General features: G+C 42.6%; 1 protein-coding gene across 2 annotated transcripts in view; it reads left to right on the forward strand.

Moving 5' to 3' along the window:
• Positions 1-18,389, forward strand: part of Slc9a9 (solute carrier family 9 member A9) — a 563,666-nt gene that overhangs the window by 449,571 nt on the left and 95,706 nt on the right. The window contains exons 13-14 of one of the 2 annotated variants that reach the window (XM_063265800.1): positions 2,003-2,058; positions 16,270-16,345. In XM_063265800.1, coding sequence (XP_063121870.1) covers positions 2,003-2,058; positions 16,270-16,345 — 132 coding nt within the window. Of the gene's footprint in view, positions 1-2,002; positions 2,059-16,265; positions 16,346-18,389 lie in introns of both variants that reach the window. The other variant, NM_001271438.2, reaches the window with a different exon arrangement.

Here is an 18,389-nt window from a genome sequence, read left to right on the forward strand (position 1 = left end):
CCATTCCCTTCTGGTCTCCCTTTCATCTTCTTTTCTCCCTCTTACCTTTTCCACACTTCTTAGCACCCCGCCCCCAACCTCCACACCCCACCCACCCACACACATACTGCGCATGTGCCCTTTTCTCCTTCTTAAGTAACTGAAAGACTTTTCCCTACTCGACTGTGGAGAATCAAATGCTAGTCCACTCGAAGCCCTCCCCACCAGCCTGAATGCCACAGATTGAGATAATAATCTTGGGTGCAAGCAGAGGGGCTACCCGTGCCCAGGGCATCCTGATTTGCAGGACTTTCAAACAAGCCCCATCTTCAGGGTGACTGTTGTCCTGTCACCCCCTCATTGCTCTGAGGGCTTCGAGCTCAGTCTTCACCACCACCGCCACCACCCCCAGCCAGATGCTTGGAGGGTGACTGAAGAGATATTTGAGAGCAGTAGAGGCTGACCTGTTAAAGGCTGCTGTGCAGGGCTCTGCTGGAGCCCGACTTAAGCACTGCCACCCACTCACCAGCTTCTTCCCAGGCTCCCAGCCCACCCCCAACCCAAGAAGCTCACTCTAGGGAAGAGGAAAAGCAATCATTAGGGCCCCTCACTTGATCTGCCTCTTCCAAGACCCTGGGAAGAACCCCAGTATGTTGTTCCCAGGGTCTGTGTTTCTGTAAGATTTGGGAAAGTAGTATGTTTTAAACACAGATTACACTGCTGTTTCCCTCTCTACTACAGCTCCCACTTGCCCTCAGTTTCCTCTGAGAGGATGGCTGTGGACAACTGGGGATCCAACCCAGGAGCAGCTGAGGAGAGCATGTATTTCACATGCAGTGAGTGGGATCCATTTATAAAAGCCACCGTGACCTGTGTGTGTGTAAGTCACTGCTGGTCGTCCTGGAGTAGGGAAAGCTTATAGAAACTTAACGTAAAGGCTGCAATAAATGTTGACATATCCCCTGGCACCTGGCAGCAAAGGCCTGTGGGTATTGGGAGGGGTGGGCACAAGGAGTGAGATACACAGAGCCAGAAGCAATTCTGGAAAACGAAAACCCAGTTCTCTTTGAGGCCTGTCAAAATGGAAATGCCGAAATGTATTCAGTAAGGAGACACAGGGAGAGATCAGTGCACTGTACATTGTTTATGGAAATTGCATGAAGTGAAATTTATCAGGAATCTTGCATTCGGCAGATTAGCATGACAGTGCTGCATGGAGCTAGCCGGTCTGGGTAAGAAAGCATGCTTTATTTCCTCAGTCTTGCTGGGGAAGATTCCCTCCTTTCCATCGTCACGAATGTAAAATCATTGTCAGATACAGGAAACCTCAAAGTGCGAAAGCGAATTTTACAGCACAGAAGGTGATTTTAGAGGTGCCGGAACCTTGTGATGATGATGATGCTAATGACGATGATATTGTTATTGCTATGTTGTGACATTGGTTGCATTTACTAGCTTTACAAAACTCCGTGATTGCTCCTTTTCTAAAGAATCTCTTTAGAGCATTCCATATTTATGTTCTGTATTATTTCCTTAAGAAACCAGCCCTCCAAACTGTATAAGGTTCAGGCCCTGCAACCTTGACTCTCCCTGCGGACACCCACGTGAATCTGGACAAGGCTCGATTTTCCTCTGCATTAGAGAACCCTGCTCCAGGCTAGGGATCCATGATTCTGAGACAGTTCGCTCTGTGAATCCTGTGGGGTACCCCTGGTTTTGAGGCTACAGAGAGGCCTTTCTCATGATGGCTCCTATCCCAAGTTCTCAGGGCCCTACTCCCATAGTGAAAACCAGTGGCTATGAACTGTTGTTGATGCTGTGCTGAGCCCAACTGTTTGAGGCCTCCTCGCTGTGATCACTCTCCTGGGGCTTCTAAGGAAGTCAGGTGGTTTTCTCACCAAACCTTTGCTCACATTCACCTTGGGTTTAGAGGTCACCTGCTGGTTTGATTGGTTGATGCTCAAGGTCTCGTCTCCTCTGCAGCAGGGCACTTATGGTTTTCTGCTCTTTTTGTTTTTAACAGAGTCGGTGTGGACCTGGATGAAAGTTTGAAGGAAGAGCCCTCCTCACAGCAGGCAAGTTAGATAAAGTCATGGATAAAACATACACTGGTCCGTGGCCATCCATGCATCTAGAGCACGTAGCCAGGGGAGCTATTTCTAAAACAGGGTTGCCTCTGATGGTAGTGCCTAGGAATTCACGGTGTTGGTTATGGTTAACATATAAATTCTCAGAACCAACTCACTACCACCTCTTGGGATATCAAGAATCCTGAAAGCACAGTACAGGATCTAAACTAGAACCCTAAAAATGAGACTCTCCGTGGAATTCAATCAAAGCTTGTTCAGCACACAACAGATAGCCCTGTTTCTCCTGAATGGCTTCTTCTTCATCAGATCTGGGCGTTCAGAAATCATGAAACAGGCAAGAGACAGAGAAACAACTTAGGTGATCCATTCCTGACCTAACTGAACAGCCATTATCTACAAAGACCCAAAAAGCCTTGGAGAAAATTGTTCAGAACAACATACTAATCCCTTGAGTAGAGGAAAATTGTTCTCCAAACCGAGTTTTGAATCTGCCAGCAAGGTAGGATCTGTCATTAGTGATGTGGCCTTAGTCATTCCTAACTTGGTCACTCGCCTTAAGACAAAAGGACAAATGTGTGGGAATCTTCTTCATTTGCTGTCATCGAAGGTCTGCCGACATGATCCGAGGAATGTGGTAAATGTATGGTATTGTGTGATAAACTGTGTTTTGATCGTGTTTGGGTTTAAGGACACCCCTGGCTTTGGTAGTAAGGGTTTCCCTCTCTTACCAACAGTGTCCCACAGCCAGCTGGCATTCCAAGGCAAGACGCCACTTCCGTGGGTCAGACATAGAAAGAAGGAAGAGCCCTGTTCTCAGAGAAGGCTGAGGAATGAAGTTTGTAATGAACACGACTCTTGTGTTCTATGAATGTGGTTACCACGTGTGTTCTGGGGCCATAGGTGCTCTTTTCACAGACTGATTACCCAGGGATCAGCATCAGTGTGGGGCAGAGCACAGCATGGCTGCCTGGAGTATTAGGATTGGGGCCAGCTTGATGACCTTGGAGGCAGAATCAAAGCCATCACCTGGGCTGAAATGAGTAATGAGGAAGGTCTGGCTGTGGCTAAGTTTTCAGAAACGTTTTCATCTACCATAGGTCAAATTATCTATTCTCCGACCTTTGAGAAAAACCTTCATCTAAATTCCGTGGTCTTCATGGATGTCTTTCCTTAGAAGACAGAATAAGGAAAGTCATCAAAGAAAATCCTTCGCCTTCCTCTAATGCCCTTAAGTTTTATAATCACATATAATTATTGGTACAATTTCCTTTTAGCCTGAGTCATTTTTAAAGTTTATACATATTTTAGCTTTCTCATACAACACTTTAAAATAAAGTTCACCACTGCTCACTCAGCAATGTCACTTACCTGGAGATATTACCATAATGAAAGGTATTTTTTAGTTGTTTTAGAAATAAGATTGTGCCACAAAGAAAGTGAGTATCATGCAACATTTGGGTCTGGAAAAAATCTTTCACATCTTGGAGTTTCAGCTTCCCTATCTGTCCAAAGTGAATGATACTGATGTTTACCTGGGCAGGCTGTCACGAAAAACACGAACTCAGGGCTAGGGAATGGCTCAGTGCTGGCTATGTAAGCAAGAGGCCCAGAGTTCAGATCTCCAACACCCATATAAAAGCTGGACTTGGAGGTGCACAGTTGAAATCACAAAGTTGGGTAGGGATAGGAATGGGCTGATTCTGGGGTTCCTTGGCCGGACAACCTAGCTGAAACAGAGAGCTCTAGCTTCCCTGTGAGTGCCAGGCTAAGAAAAACATTAGGCCAGAAAACAATAGAGGAAGACATCTAGGATCAACCTCTAGCCTCCACATGCACTCACATACATTTAATACACACACACACACACACACACACACACACACACACACACACACTTAAAACAAAGAATAATCAGAACAGGAAATAAACACACAGGAGTCAAGGCAATCCAAATCAGCAGGCTGCAGGGCCTCCATCCTTGCTGGGCTCTAGCTACAAATGAATATTCTGGCACCCAAAGGCCCCTGGCAGAAAAAGGAAATAGTCAGTCATATACTAAATCCTTATCGTTTGGGGGCACAAAGCATACCCTTGCCCCGGTGGCGTGAAGAGTGGTATGGTACTCACTGTTTCCAACCTATCTCCCCAGAGCTTCCTGTAGTGGGCAAAGAAGGGACTCTCTCCAATGTTAAGCCACTCCCACTTTAAATTGTGTGCTCCTGGGGGAGCTGCAGAGGCTCACAAATCACTTTCAGGGGATTCTTCTGGGCATTCTTTCTCACCGTGTTCTTTAGCCAGCAGAGCTAGCAAACGACAAAACCCATTTCAGAAAGAGGTTGGAGTAATTGTTCCCTTAGTGTCCAGTGCATAAAGCAGTGGGCTCCAACCACAAGTAATTGGCCACAGGATCCATGCAGCTGCCATTCAACCCGGGCGAAGTGTGGTGGAGTCTTTGTGAACCTTCTGTCAAGATGCTCTCTGCTGTCCTTTTGCCTGGCAATGCCTTACTTGTCATCTGGATCTATCGATACCAAGCCCAAGTCTGATTTTTAGCAAGACCATGTCCCTACTTACTTTGTGTTTATTAAACCAGATTTAAATTAACAAGATTAATAGGTAGGATAATCTCTGCACCAGCTAACCATAACAGCAGTTCCTAATGAAAAGATAAAAATGTGTAAACTATTTACAGCCTTTCCTGACTCTGCAGTCAGTATTAAACATTGATAATTAAAGGTGGCTGCTTATAACGGAATTTCCACCCTCTTAGCTTGTAGGGAATACCTCTCGGCTATGAGCTTGAAGCACAATTCCCTTTGCGATCATGACAGTGCATTCTTTATTGTGCCAGGCACAGAAACTTTGCAAAGCATGCTCCAAATGCAACCATTCGGTTTTAAATGCGCACTGTTCGTGACTTTGCTGCTTTGAGAAGTGGGAGAGATTGTGTGTATGTCTCAGAAGCTTGAAGAACAAATAGCACTTCCCTTCCCCCTGACCCCCAGAAAGTTTTCCTAGTTGCTTCTCTGTTCTTGGAAGCATGCCCTTGTGAGGTAGGTAATGTCTCAGGAGTACAGTTCCTGCCTGTGATGGAAATTTCCAGCCCTTAAGAGGATTCAGCAGGACTTCTCTTCCCTTTTCATCAGTCTGTCATAATCGGCCCATTGAATGCTGGCTGTGGTTTTTAATACTCTTCTAAGTATATTATAAGCATTACCCCTGATAATTATATTCAGAGATAACCCTGAATAGGTACTATATCAACCCATCTACACACAAGGAAACTGTACACAGAGAAGTTAGATAACATGACCAGAGGCACAGAGAAGGCAAGAATAGAATTTGAATCCAAGTAATTTGACCCCCAGAACACCCCATTTTACCAGAGATGCATGCATTCATGTAAGTAGTCATTGATCCCACCCCTGTCAAATACTAAGCTGCTATGCAGAGAGTTCAAATGTTGCTAATTTGAAGTCTTTTCCCACACAGAACTTCTGCTCCAAGGAGGGACAACTATCATAAAAAGGTAGTATGTAAAGGTTGTGAGTTCAGAAAAGGATAACAAGAGAGCATGTGAGGGGGTGGAGAAGGGAGGAGAGGTCATTGGCTATATAGGGCAAGCCTTATGCAAGTACCATTTCATGGAAGACTGAAGTGTGTGGAAGCGAGCCGAGTGGAAATGAAGGCAGTGGTCCAGTCAGAGGGCACAGCAAGGATGCGGGCTCCGAGTCAGTGGGTTGTGTGAGCGCAAGCAGAGCCACGTGCAGTCCAGTGTGGCTGGAGGCAACCAAGGCAGAAGCAGCTAGAGGAGGTGGGAATAGTGAACAGAGCCAGCACGCGAGCTGCGGTGGAGAGTTTCATCGTACTCTGCATGTGATGGGCACACTCAACGATTGCTCAAGTTCGGAAGTTTTTCCCTTCTCCTAACCCCACTCTGTCAACTACTATTTTTGTCACGACTAGCATGACTTTATTTTCGACACAGTGCTAGCCTCTGTGAATAGCCTCTCTTGAATATTGGCTTGCACTTTTCTATGACTTCTGGTGGTCTTTCCTGAAGGTCTGGTTTTGTTTGTCCATTCTGAGAGGGTATAACCTTGGTCACTTGGTCCTGATTGCTATGGCTCCAGACGGTCCAAAGGCACAAAGAGTCCAGAGAAGTGCAGAAGGACGCCTGCCATAACTGAGCAACAGGGATTGAAAGATAAGATTTCTTACCCAGAAAGACTCATGCTAAGCAGAGGCACAAAGAAATGTCTGTCAAATATGAAGGGTGTAAGTACAGTGGGCAAATGCTTGTCTGCCAAGTCTCCAAAAGCCGTCACCTTGAATACCTTTGAGACCTGCAATTACTGGTGCAGAATAGAGGCATTTGTTCCTCTGCCCAAATGACACTTCTTATCTCGGGTCCTCCAGAGCCACAGAGCTCAGAAGCATAGGTAAGATCATCAGGGAGAGAGACTAATTAGCTAAAAGTAGGGTCATTTGGTTCATTACCTAAGAATTACCTTTTCATCGTTTATATTCTCCAATAATCATAACCAAATTGTAACAACAGAACATGAAGTCCACCCAGAGCCGTCACACTTAGCAGTGAGCATTCTCGTGTACTCACTCCATTTCCTGAGCCTTTATGGTTCGCATTGGTTTTCATTGGATGTAAACTCTACACAACACACAGTGTTTCAAGAATAGAATACGAGGCTCAGAAACTGATGTGGCCCAGATGAAGGTTTTTAATACCACATTGTAACTAAAACTATCTTGATTTTAAAAAAATGAATATCCCTAAGTGAGTTTCTTGGGTTTTCCCTTGACTGACACTGGCATTTTTGTTTGAAACATTTACCTATGTCATACACACCCACAGGCAAACTCCGCACTAGCATTTTGCATTCTAGGGCCAACATCCACATTTTTTTTACCAGCAGATTCTTTAACTTCATGCACTGGAAAGCAGGAATAACACAGAGGAAGCAGAGGGGAGTAGCGGTTACAACTTAAGGGGCAATTCTACACATTTTATATGCAAGATTTAAATCATATTTAATTTTTACTTTGCCCAATCAGGATATCTATTACTAGAGCCCTCTGTAAAAGTGAGAAAATGAAAGTTTAAAAAGTGAAGACTCCCAAGACAACCGACCCATGAGGTGTTGAGCCAGGAGTGAAAGCCAAAGCCATCCATCCTGCCAGTCGCCCATGGGCACTTGTCTAGTCTGTATAAAGTCTCCCTAACCATTGGCACTGAAGTGAGTCACTTTCCCAGAGAGTCTAACTTGCCAGTTCTGTCAAGAATATAAACAGATCCTCATTTCAAGGGCCAGAGCATAGTCCTCATCTTTGCTTGATTATCTCCCCATGGAATCCTCTTCTCCCATACCCTCTAAGCTAAAAGCCTTGTTCCATTGTGTAGGAAGTGCTCTACACTCTACACAGTATGTCAACAGCCAGTTACAGTGGAGTAGGCTCTTCACCTCCCCTTACTATTCAATGCTTCTTAATTCCTCCTTACAAGAGATGCCCATCTAAAACTCTTGTTCCTGTGGAGGTCTAAAGGAAGAACATTCCATACAGGGCAAAACAAAGGAAGGAGCATTCACAGTATGTGTGATGAAGAGAAACGATGCTGCCATAGCTGAAATAGCCACAAGAAGTGTTAAAGTCTATGAATCTGCAAGAGTCAGAGGCTGGAGCCAGCTTTTGTGATTTTGTCACCCCATTAATGCTTGGTAACACCTTCAAAATCTAAGGAGTGTGCAACAGGAGTCCTACTGTTGTGTTCTACTTTGGGCATACCATTCTTCTGGTGAAGACAGAGAGCAAGAATGTAAGATAAAGCCTGGACTGTTTCTTGGGGCTAGCTTCAGTTCTAATATTCTGGCACTGCTGCTGCATTCTATCCCAAGGACATCCTAGGAAAGAGCTAAATAGGCAACTCTGGCTTGGTGAAAAGTACCATCAGGTATCATTGGAAATGCTACTGACATGGGGAGAGGTGAGAAGCTGGGATCTTTTACATAACTGATCTGCCATATAGATCATTTGGGCTATGGTAAAGAGTTTCTGTTTTGTAATAGATAATATTTTAATCTTTTGAATATGCGTGGCTTTCTTTTACAATTATGATTGGTCCGTCTTTGTAAACATTCCTTGTATGCTTTAAAAGATGTGTCTTTCAGCAACTGTTCCAATAGCACACTCAACAACTGCAGAATATAGATGGTGTGATATTACAGAGGTATCAATCACTGGAGGAAGGATGTAGGTCAGTTGTCGAGGTGCATGCCTAAAGGCATGGATTTAATCTATGGTGGTGCACAAACTTGGAATCATGTTACTTGCTTGTAATTCTAGCACCTAAGGGGTGGGGGCAGAAGGATTAAAAATTCAAGGTCACCCTTGGCTTACAGTGAGAGTCTCAATCAAAATAAAAGGCTGGAAAAGTGTTGGCTGAGAAAACATGAGTGCCTGGTTTTGGGTCCGCAGTAGCCACATTAAAAAGCCAGGCACAGGGATGTGTGTCTATACGCTCAGTCTGGAAGCAGCGAGAGGAGGGTTGCTGTGATTAGCCAGCCAGCCTAGACAAATCAATGAGCTCCACATTCAGCGAGGCTCAGAAAAATAAGGCAGAGAGTTAAAGTTATCAACTCCTGCCCTCCATTCATACATATATGTATGCCTCCATGCATATGTTCTCACATGCATGCACACATATATGCACAAGACACATGCACACAATTGTCAACTAAGTCAGGTTGAGTCTTTGTTTTAATCTACTTACTTTGCCAGTTACTGGTGCAATGTGCACCCATTAGAGGTTTGCCATGTTCTCCTTCCGTTTGGCCAATACTCCTTCACATACTTGAGGAATTTCCCTGAATATAGAACTCATTTTCTTTTTAATGCTTTGCAAATTGTAACCCTTGCCTTCAAGCTTTTTTTTTTCATGAACCATCAGCAGAATTTGCTTTATTTTGCTGAATGTACGGGCTGGTTTTGTGTCAAGTTGACCCATGCTAGAGTCGTCAGAAAGGAAGGAGCCTTAGTTGAGGAAATGCCTCTGTGAAATCCAGCAAAAAGGCATTTTCTCAATTAGTGATGAGTGAGGAAGAGCTCAACCCATGGTGGTTGGTGTCGTCCCTAGGCTGGTGGTCCTGAGTTCTATAAGAAAGAAGCTGAGCAAGCCAGTAATCAGCCCTTCTTCACGGCCTCTTCATCAGGTCGTGCCTCCAAGTTCCTGCCCTGCTTGAGTTCCTGTCTTGACTTTGGTGATGAGCATTGATGTTGAAGTAAAAGAGTTTTGATCATGGTGTTTTGGTGCAGCAGTAGAAATCCTAATTAAGATATCAAACATAATTTGATCTGTTTTAATCTCATCTCTTTTAAGTTTTTTTTTTCAGTTTTAGAAGTCTGACTATGGTTTATTGATCTTTAAATTTATCCTAATTCAGATTCGAGTTTCTTGGGTTTCTGTGTAGATGTTTGTAATCTAATTTATAAAATTGAATTATTGTCTTCTTAAACATTCTGCTTTCTGTGTTCACTGTCCCCTCCGTGTATTCCAGTCATAGAATGTTAAGCTACTCTATAAATTTTTCTTATGTCATATAGGTACTTTCTTATTATTCAAATCTTATCTTACAAGGTTGTATAAGTTGGATGTTTTAATCTAGATCTCTTTTCAAGTTCACTGCCATTTTCTTCTGCAGCATCCAGACAGCCAATACAGTAGAATTTTCTTTCTAGATAGCATTCACCTTTTTTCTGGAATCTCCTTTTCTTTTCTCTTTTTTCCTTCTTTCTTTCTTTCTTTATTTATTTTTCTTTCTTTCTTTCCTTTTTTACAGTTCACATATTTCTTCTGAGGTCTTCATTTTATATTTGTTATCTCAATTTAATTAAATTCTCCAGCATCTTTCTTATAGCTGTCTTAAAGCCTATTACCTATTAATTCTAACACCTGAGTTATTTCGAAGTTTGTATCTATCAGTGGTCAGTTTGTGGGTCTTATTATTGTCTCTACTTTATCTGTACCTTACCTTATCATTAGCTTCTACTGATTGCCCAATCACTGAGTCCAATCACTGTTACATCTGTGATACCAGTAATCCCACATGGCAAACCATTACATGTTCTGAAAGTGATTTTGCATAGTGTCTTAATTAGGGTTTTGCTGCTGTGAACAGACACCATGACCAAGGCAGTTCTTATAAGGATAACATTTAACTGGGGCTAGCTTATGGGTTCAGAAGTTCAGTCCATTATCATCAAGGCAGGAGCATGGCAGCATCCAGGCAGACACAGGGCTAGAGGAGCTGAGAGTTCTACATCTTCATCTGAAGGTCACTGGCTTCCATTCAGTTAGGATGAGGATCTCAAAACCCATCGCCACAGTGACACACTTCCTCCAACAAGGTCACACCTACTCCAACAAGGCCATATCACCTAATAGTTCCAGTTCCTGAGGCAAGCATATACAAACCATCACACATAAGGAGAAAGATGCTGTTATATAAAAGGGTTTCATACCAGTTAAACCATTCTAAAAATCAGATATCAGGTAAGAGTGCCAAGAAGTGAAGACAGTGCCATTCTGTGACCATCTGCCCATCTTTCAGTTCATCCATCTTTTTTTCTTTTGTCTTTGTCCTCAATCTTCAGTTTGTAACATGGTCATTTTGAACCCAAGTTTAGTTTTTGATGTAGTGTTAAGAGGAAAAATAAACCTTCTACCTTACAAATAAGTTATTTGTTAAAAAAAAATACTTTGCAAAAGATCTATACCAATACAGGCATCATCATTTTTCAATTCCCATGAGTACCTTTTATATCTAGAGTTCATAATACTGGATGTTCTAGTTAGTATTCATTATAAACTGTTCCATGATGGCTTAAATTAGCTCAAAGGTTATATGGGTCAAGAGTTTGAAAGCAACTTGACTGAGTGTTTCCTCTCCGATGCAGACAAGATGTCAGTTGAAATGACTGTCTCTGGAAGACTTGCCTAGATCTGGAGTATCCATATCTATGTTGATAGAAACCCTAGGTTCCTTGCTATCTATAATAGACTACGTGGTAACACATAGAGCACTCCGTAGACCTGCTATGGAGCCATCAGTTGGAAGCCAGCTTTTTAGAGTAGGCAGTTCAAGAAAGGAACGCAAAGAAAAATTCCCGGTGCCTTTTAATGACCTAATTTAAAACACGACGTAGTGTCACAACACTTGTATGCTACATTGTATTCATTAGGTAGGAGATTTTTAAGCACATCCTACACATGGTACTTGAGAGAAATTAGTTTCCGGTTTCTAAGGAAAGTAGAATCAAAGAATTTGTAGATAATCTATTTAAAAACCAATATTGAATTTTCTTGACCCAAATACTTTTCTTTCCTGTATGAATGTACATCCGTTACCAGCCCAAGTCATAAGAACCAGGACCATTCCTTTCCAGCTTACCCTGGAGCTGGCGCATCTGGCAGTAGAGGATAGCTGTGGGTATCTGCAGATACCAGGGAGGCATCTCAGAGTTTTGCCCATCTTTTGATAGTTAACTGCCTTAATGTTGTCTTCTTACACATACATTTCCTAACTCCCTTCTTTGGAACATTTACGAATGTATTTGGGTTCTGGGCAGGTGAGAACATTTGCATAAAGTGTTTCTGTGTGGAGACTGAGAATTGACGGTTGACCTTTTAAAAGGTAACTTCCAAAGCTTTCCCTTTACCCTTCAGTAATGCGATTATCTCCCTTTGGAATTCTGGAATCTTTCTCTTTAGAGCAAAAATCAGGTTCTCTCCCCGATAATTAGTAAATCAAGGCATAAATTTGAGATTACCACATAAGACTCTCCATTCTTGAGGGAGGTCATAAGCTAAAATACCCAAAGCCAATTCCATTTACACAAACCTCCTGAGTAGCAACTTCGGAACCCAGAAGGAGCCACATAGCATTGTTGAAATAATTTCAGAATCCTTATAATAATCATTTTACTTGCTTCTCGTTTCCATGTCTGGTTTTTGTAGATTTCTGGCCAGAGCCTTTGTTTTTGTTTTGTTTGTTTGTTTGTTTGTTTGTTTGTTTGTTTTGTTTCCCCTCATTGGTCCAAATAAATCCAAAATAAAGAAGAGCATCATAATTTTTCCTCTCATGGTTGTGCCACATTTGCAGGGCTCAGTAAAAAGAAAACTATCCACTTCCTGCTGTGCCCAGTCATTTCCCAATCTCTACTCTATTCCCTTGTTTGAAGGGGGGTGGGGAGGAAGAAAGATCAGATTGCCTAGCCATTTTTAAATGTTCCCAGAAATAGAAGATAATAAAGGAGCCAGAAATTCCATATACATCCATCATTCTGCTTCTTAGATGTAGCAAGGCAAATAAAAGGTACAATTCAACACTCTTGAATTTCCAGTTCCCATGCAGAGCTGGGAAACCTGAGGCTCCAAGGTCGTGAGTGTATCATTGTTATTCAGTGGAAGAAAGTCCAAATCTTGGTCTTGGGAACATTTAAGAATTCATCTGGGAATAAGAAAGGTGAGGATATGTTGTATCCTATGCTTGTTCTAAAAATGAATATCACTTCTCTGGAATAAGGAAACTGAACAGAGAATAACTCTCGATAGTGATAAACAAAAACACCAGGGAAAGGTAGATCCTCCTACCAATGACTGCTCACATCCGTTGTCCTTGAAGCATGTGTTGGTCCCTATTTCAGAATAATGCAGATATATTGATGGCTGTTTCTGGTTCTCTGTACATTGGGACCCTTCCAGGAACTTGTTCTCCAAACTGCCTTATCAGATACCGCCCCCACTGCAGTGTGACTGAAAAGGCTGGCCTTGCCTTAGCACGTTTATCTTTAGCCCCCACTGCACAAGCGTAACATGCACTGGACTAACTCATTTATTTCTATTCATTTATTAATGGCCTTTCATAACTAAGTTATTAAGTCATCAATAACTCCAGAGAAATAAATGAATGGATCCAGAACTGGGCCAACAGATGTTTAAGATACGTATTGAAATTTTTTAACTAGGATCAGCAAAACAGTCATTTATGGATCATCAGTGGAATTTTTCTCACCTGGGAAAACACATTCCACCCCCATTTTATTAGAATTAGAACTCAACTTCTTTACAACGTAGTGAGATAAATAACATTTCCAGTCAGTCAACTAAAACAAAGTTGTTTTGAAGTATATATTGCACCTATCAGATGACAAAAAACATCCACAGACATTTATATAGAAATATGTCCTCGGTGCTTCTAAATTCCAATATTGTAGCCTTAGGAAGCAAAATGAAAGAGGGGAAAGAAGAAAGACAAGAGAGAATTTCTAAGATCACAGAAAACCCCTGAGAAGACCCCGGGAGTCTAAGTTGTGTGTAGTTGTTCATCTCTGTGTCTGTGAGCATCCCAGCATCCTGACCTTGCTTTCCCGCTCAGAGACCCCTTTTGCCCTTATTGGCTTCCTGTTTATGTGCCAGAGGATGAAAGAATTTCTGCTGCTGGAGAACTTAAAGCTTAGAATTTTCCATGCTCCCCACTCACCTTGGGTTCCTTGTCCTTAAAACAGAGGCAGTGACAAAGCATGCGTTCATGATCTACAAGGTACAAAAATCACCTACAGTGTCATCTGACATTGAAGGGCATGCGTTTTGAAGCGTCTACTGCTGTTATAGTGGTCAGTGATACAAACATAGTAATTCCAAATGGCTTTTGTTCCTTAAGACCAGTAGCTGTAGGGTTGGGGATTTAGCTCAGTGGTAGAGTGCTTGCCTAGCAAGCGCAAGGCCCTGGGTTCAGCCCCCAGCTCTGAAAAAAAAGAAAAGAAAAAAAAAAAGACCAGTAGCTGTAACTCATCCAAAGTATGCTATACTCCCAGCATTTTGTGAGGCTGAGGCAGGAGGATGTGAAGTTTGAGGTCAGCCTATGAAAGAATCTGAGGAAGGAAGGAAGGAAGGAAGGAAGGAAGGAAGGAAGGAAGGAAGAAAGGAAGGAAGGAAGGAAAGAAGGGAGGGAGGGAGGGAAGAAAAAGAAGAGCTATAAAATTATGTCGTCTATTAGAGAATGACTGCTTTCACAGCTTAGTGTGAGACACTTAGAAGAAATATCATCTTTAGAGTCTAGCAACTCAGTCCCAGATTCAAACTCCTGCTGTTTCTTACTAACCGTGTGACTTTGTGTTCACGGCTTCCCTTCTCTAGGAAAGTGCAAAATAGCAACAACTCAACCAATCTAGATGGATTGTGGTAGAAATTGAAAAATAATGATTGGAAAAACTAATGGCTGGATAATGCGACTAGCATGCTGTCTGGAAGTTAAGGAGCATTCAATAACTAGGAACTGTCATTATTGCAAAGTCACTCAGCTGAGCTGTTGAAGGCTGGCAGCTGAGCCTCCGAACACCATCCAGCTTACCTCCTCAGCCTTTCTTTAAAAAGAGGCGAGGGGAGGGGATATTGTGGTTTTAACACTTTCCTCAAGTGACTGCTTTGTAATTAGAAGATGCCATTCCACTATCAAAATCAGCCATGCCTGTTGATGGGTAAAACCCTCAAGGTCCTCATTCTTAAAGAAATGCAGAAAAAGAGACAGAAAATGTCACAAAGCTTTTTGAACTATTTGAGTTAACGATGAGAAATTTTGTCTGGAACCTTAGCTCTGAGCAGTAGAGACCCCCAAAACAGCTCGTCTGAGTTGCCTCCTGATGCAGAAACTGCTGTATGAAGCGGTTGTTCTGTTGCTGTTGTTAGGTGGACGTGGCCTCAGAGAGACATAGACAAGCACAGGGAGACTGAGACAGATGACTACGTTTCCTTTAGAGACAAATGGGAAGAAAAAAGAGTGGGATATCAAATATCACATAGGAAGCTTTACATTTTGAAACTAGAGATCTTAAAGCAGAAGGATGGTGAGTTTGGGTTTGGCTTTGGTGTGACTCTCTGCTACACCATTTCTGGCAAACGGTTACTGCTACATAACAGTGGGCCACACTTGCCTTCCCTGTAGTCCCATTTCTTGGAGCTGTAGCATTTGCTGGTAGAGATTTCATGGAGCAGGATATAGCTACTCGTGGTTAACAGTAATGGAGCTGACTAGGAAAGAGCAGCAAACAAATTAAATACAAAAAAAAAAATCAATCCATCCTGGACTTGAGAAGGGACTGACTTTGGTGAAGTGGGTGGGGTTTCCATGGTCTCCCATACACCAGCATCCATCAGAACAATGCTCTCTGTGTTCCAGATCAGCCAAGTTATAGATTAGTTGGGAGTGGAAATTCTGGGTCCAGACAAAGCAGAGAATCCACACTAAGTCCAGTATACGTAGCCATCACAATTGAGCAGAATTCACTTTCCTTAGTATGTGAAATGAAACACTCAGTCTCAGATGCTCCTGAGGATCCTTCTTCCCACAGTGCAAGGCTTTAGCACAGAGCCTTTCCATTCGCTTTCTTACTTCTGTCTCTCATTTCATGCCATCAAATACATTGTCTTCCTTTTTGGTCTCTGTTTCCTACTCTCTTCCATTATGGTGCTTGTGAGGGGGGGGGGGGCGGGGAGAACAATCATATCTACATTTCTTTTTTTTTTTTTTTTGGTTCTTTTTTTCGGAGCTGGGGACCGAACCCAGGGCCTTGCGCTTCCTAGGCAAGCGCTCTACCACTGAGCTAAATCCCCAACCCCCATATCTACATTTCTTAACAGCTTCCCATCAGGAATATCTCTTTGAGCTGTTTCTAATCCTAACAGAAAGGTGTCAAAAACCAATCACAGCCTTTAATAGTGACCTATCAAAACGAAAATGAGTGTAAACCTAAGTAACAATTATAAGGCTGTTCTTTAGTAATTTCTCAGTAGTCCATAAATAAATGACACCCAGATTTGACTTAAGTGGACTGCCATGTTCCCACAACAACCTTGTGACAGAAACAGCCTTATCACTGATGGCCGAAAGTGACATCTCTTAGCTATTTAATAAAATTGAGATGATTAAGACAGCGAATACTGAATTGGGCCAAAACCTCTCATTCTCATCTACAGAGAAAGATCTCTGAGATAATTTGAAAACTCTTTCAGCATTAAGATGAACATGCCTAGACCTTTTTTTAATGTTTCCTTAATGATGTAGTTAAATTGGATTTGGTTTGACGTGTATTTAAGATGCACCATTTTCTACGGTCTCTTTCCAGGAAGCAAATAAGGTGGATAAAGACATGACGAAGACAGAGAGTGCACAGCTCTTCAGGATGTGGTACGGATTTGACCACAAGTATCCTTTGTATTGAGAGTCTGGCAGCTTCTCCTGGGGGCAGGCTACTCTGCACCCCATCTGGAGGAGTAAGGCCTGCAGCCTAAGGACCACACAAAGGTAAAGTAAATCAACAGGAGTGATTTCAAAAATCTAGAACCATGTAGACCATTATTGAAATGGTAGACAAGGGTTGAAAAAGCAAGGATGTTGATGACATGCCCCGTGTCAATGGCACATCATGTTTTTTGTGGTGATCCGGTATTTCCCAATGTCAGATGACAAAATCATATGGTTCTGAAGAACTTATCTATTTTGTTGTTCTATAGAGGGATCTTACTTCCAGTTTGGTTGGCCAGAGATCACCTGCTTCACTGAACAGTCTCAGGGGCCTTCACAGTCTCTGGCTGGTCTGATGGGCTTGGACAGGACCCAGCTACACCTACCTCCCAGAGGCCCACTGTATACTTTTGTTTCCTGTATAAAATGATGGGCTAGGAGTAAAAGTGAATGAGTTGAGGGGCTAGAGTCGGCTTTCTCATAGTATAAAATAGTGCCACTCTTTAATTTCCCTCCAGTAACACTGAGCACTGAGGTAAACTCTTTCTTCTGAAAAGCAATTTTTTTTTTACAATTCTACCTATCACTGTGAATGCAGACATGCTCTGCCATGTGAGTTTGAGGGTTGAAAAATCAGGCTGAAGTGCTTTGCCCTGTAGAAGCAAGCAGCCTATGGCTAATCCAGTCAAGAGCACCATGTTGGGGGGGGGGGGACAGACAATTGCCTCGAACTGAATGTGTTGGGTCTTCACAGCTGGTTTTCTGCAATGACAAAATCCCTCTCCTTTAAATAAGAAAAAGTCAGTCACTGGGTGATTAAAACCCAAAGCAACAATTAAAGCCACAACACATCAGTGGGAGAGGAAGAGGTAAGATCAGAGAAAGGATCTGTTTTTAGAAGTTTGATAGAAGTCGGCAAATGGGTGAAGAAGAGGAAGCTATGACAGAAAGGCAGGAGGCAGTGAGAAATATCATAAATTTACATCAGGGATGAAAGGAAAGCAGATTGGAGGAAGGCCCGGAAATTAGAAAGGAAGATTAAGAGGGAATGAGGAGAAGGCAAGAAGATGCAGAGGTAAGCAAGAGGAAGTTCGTTCACAAGTTGGAAAGCATCCCTGTAGTGCTCTGTCATCTCATGTTACTGTGGAGGGCAAGGCTTGGGGCTCAGTGATTCTCAGCCACATCTCTCTGCTGTCTGTCAGATATCTTCCCTCACATCAGTCCTGCATTTGTGTGGGCAGCCCAGGCTACCACGCTGCAAAGAGTGGTGTATCTTGGTCATTGGCAACCTCTTGCTTGCTCTGGCCTCATTACTTACCTGGAACCTTCCTGGTCGTTGGGGGAATTCGTAATCTTGGCAGGTTGTCACAGGCTTATACACCTGCTGGACTTCTCTTCCAGAAACAGGAGTGGCTCCTGCCAGTGACGTCAGTCTCTGGTAACCAAATTTGGAGGAAGGTGTGAGAAACAGTGGAAACAAACACCTAATGAAATACACAGCTAGGAAATGGGAAATCAGAAACCTGGTACGAGCTTCTTATTTTTGTCCTCCAAATTCTGAAAAGTGCTGTGAGGCAGCTTTGCAACAGGGAAAAGGAATAAAGTAGAAAAATTAACTCGGAGACAAGAAAATGAAATTTGGAGCCCACTCAAATTTTTTGCTCGAAGCAGTGGCTCTAAATTTAGATGATGTCATAGTTTTTAATCTCACTTTCCACCAAAGGTTTATTTCCATACGATTAAGGACAGCCTAGTAGAAATGAAGGCAGATTTATCCTCTCTGTAATATCTCTCTGCATGGCAATTTGTCCTCCTGTGCATTCCTTCTGGAAACTGCAGTGCAGCCGCCGTCATTGCAGGAATATAATTTTTTCATACACAGCAGGGGGGTGTGTGTGCCCTAGTTAAGGTTTGAGTTTTACCTGGAGAGGAGCATACCAAGCCGTTTCAACTCTGTGACCTCTTGATATAGGTATATTTTTAGACAAGTTATGAATTTAGCATT

This window comes from Rattus norvegicus, chromosome 8 (assembly GCF_036323735.1).
Source record: "Rattus norvegicus strain BN/NHsdMcwi chromosome 8, GRCr8, whole genome shotgun sequence".
Lineage (NCBI taxonomy): Eukaryota > Metazoa > Chordata > Mammalia > Rodentia > Muridae > Rattus > Rattus norvegicus.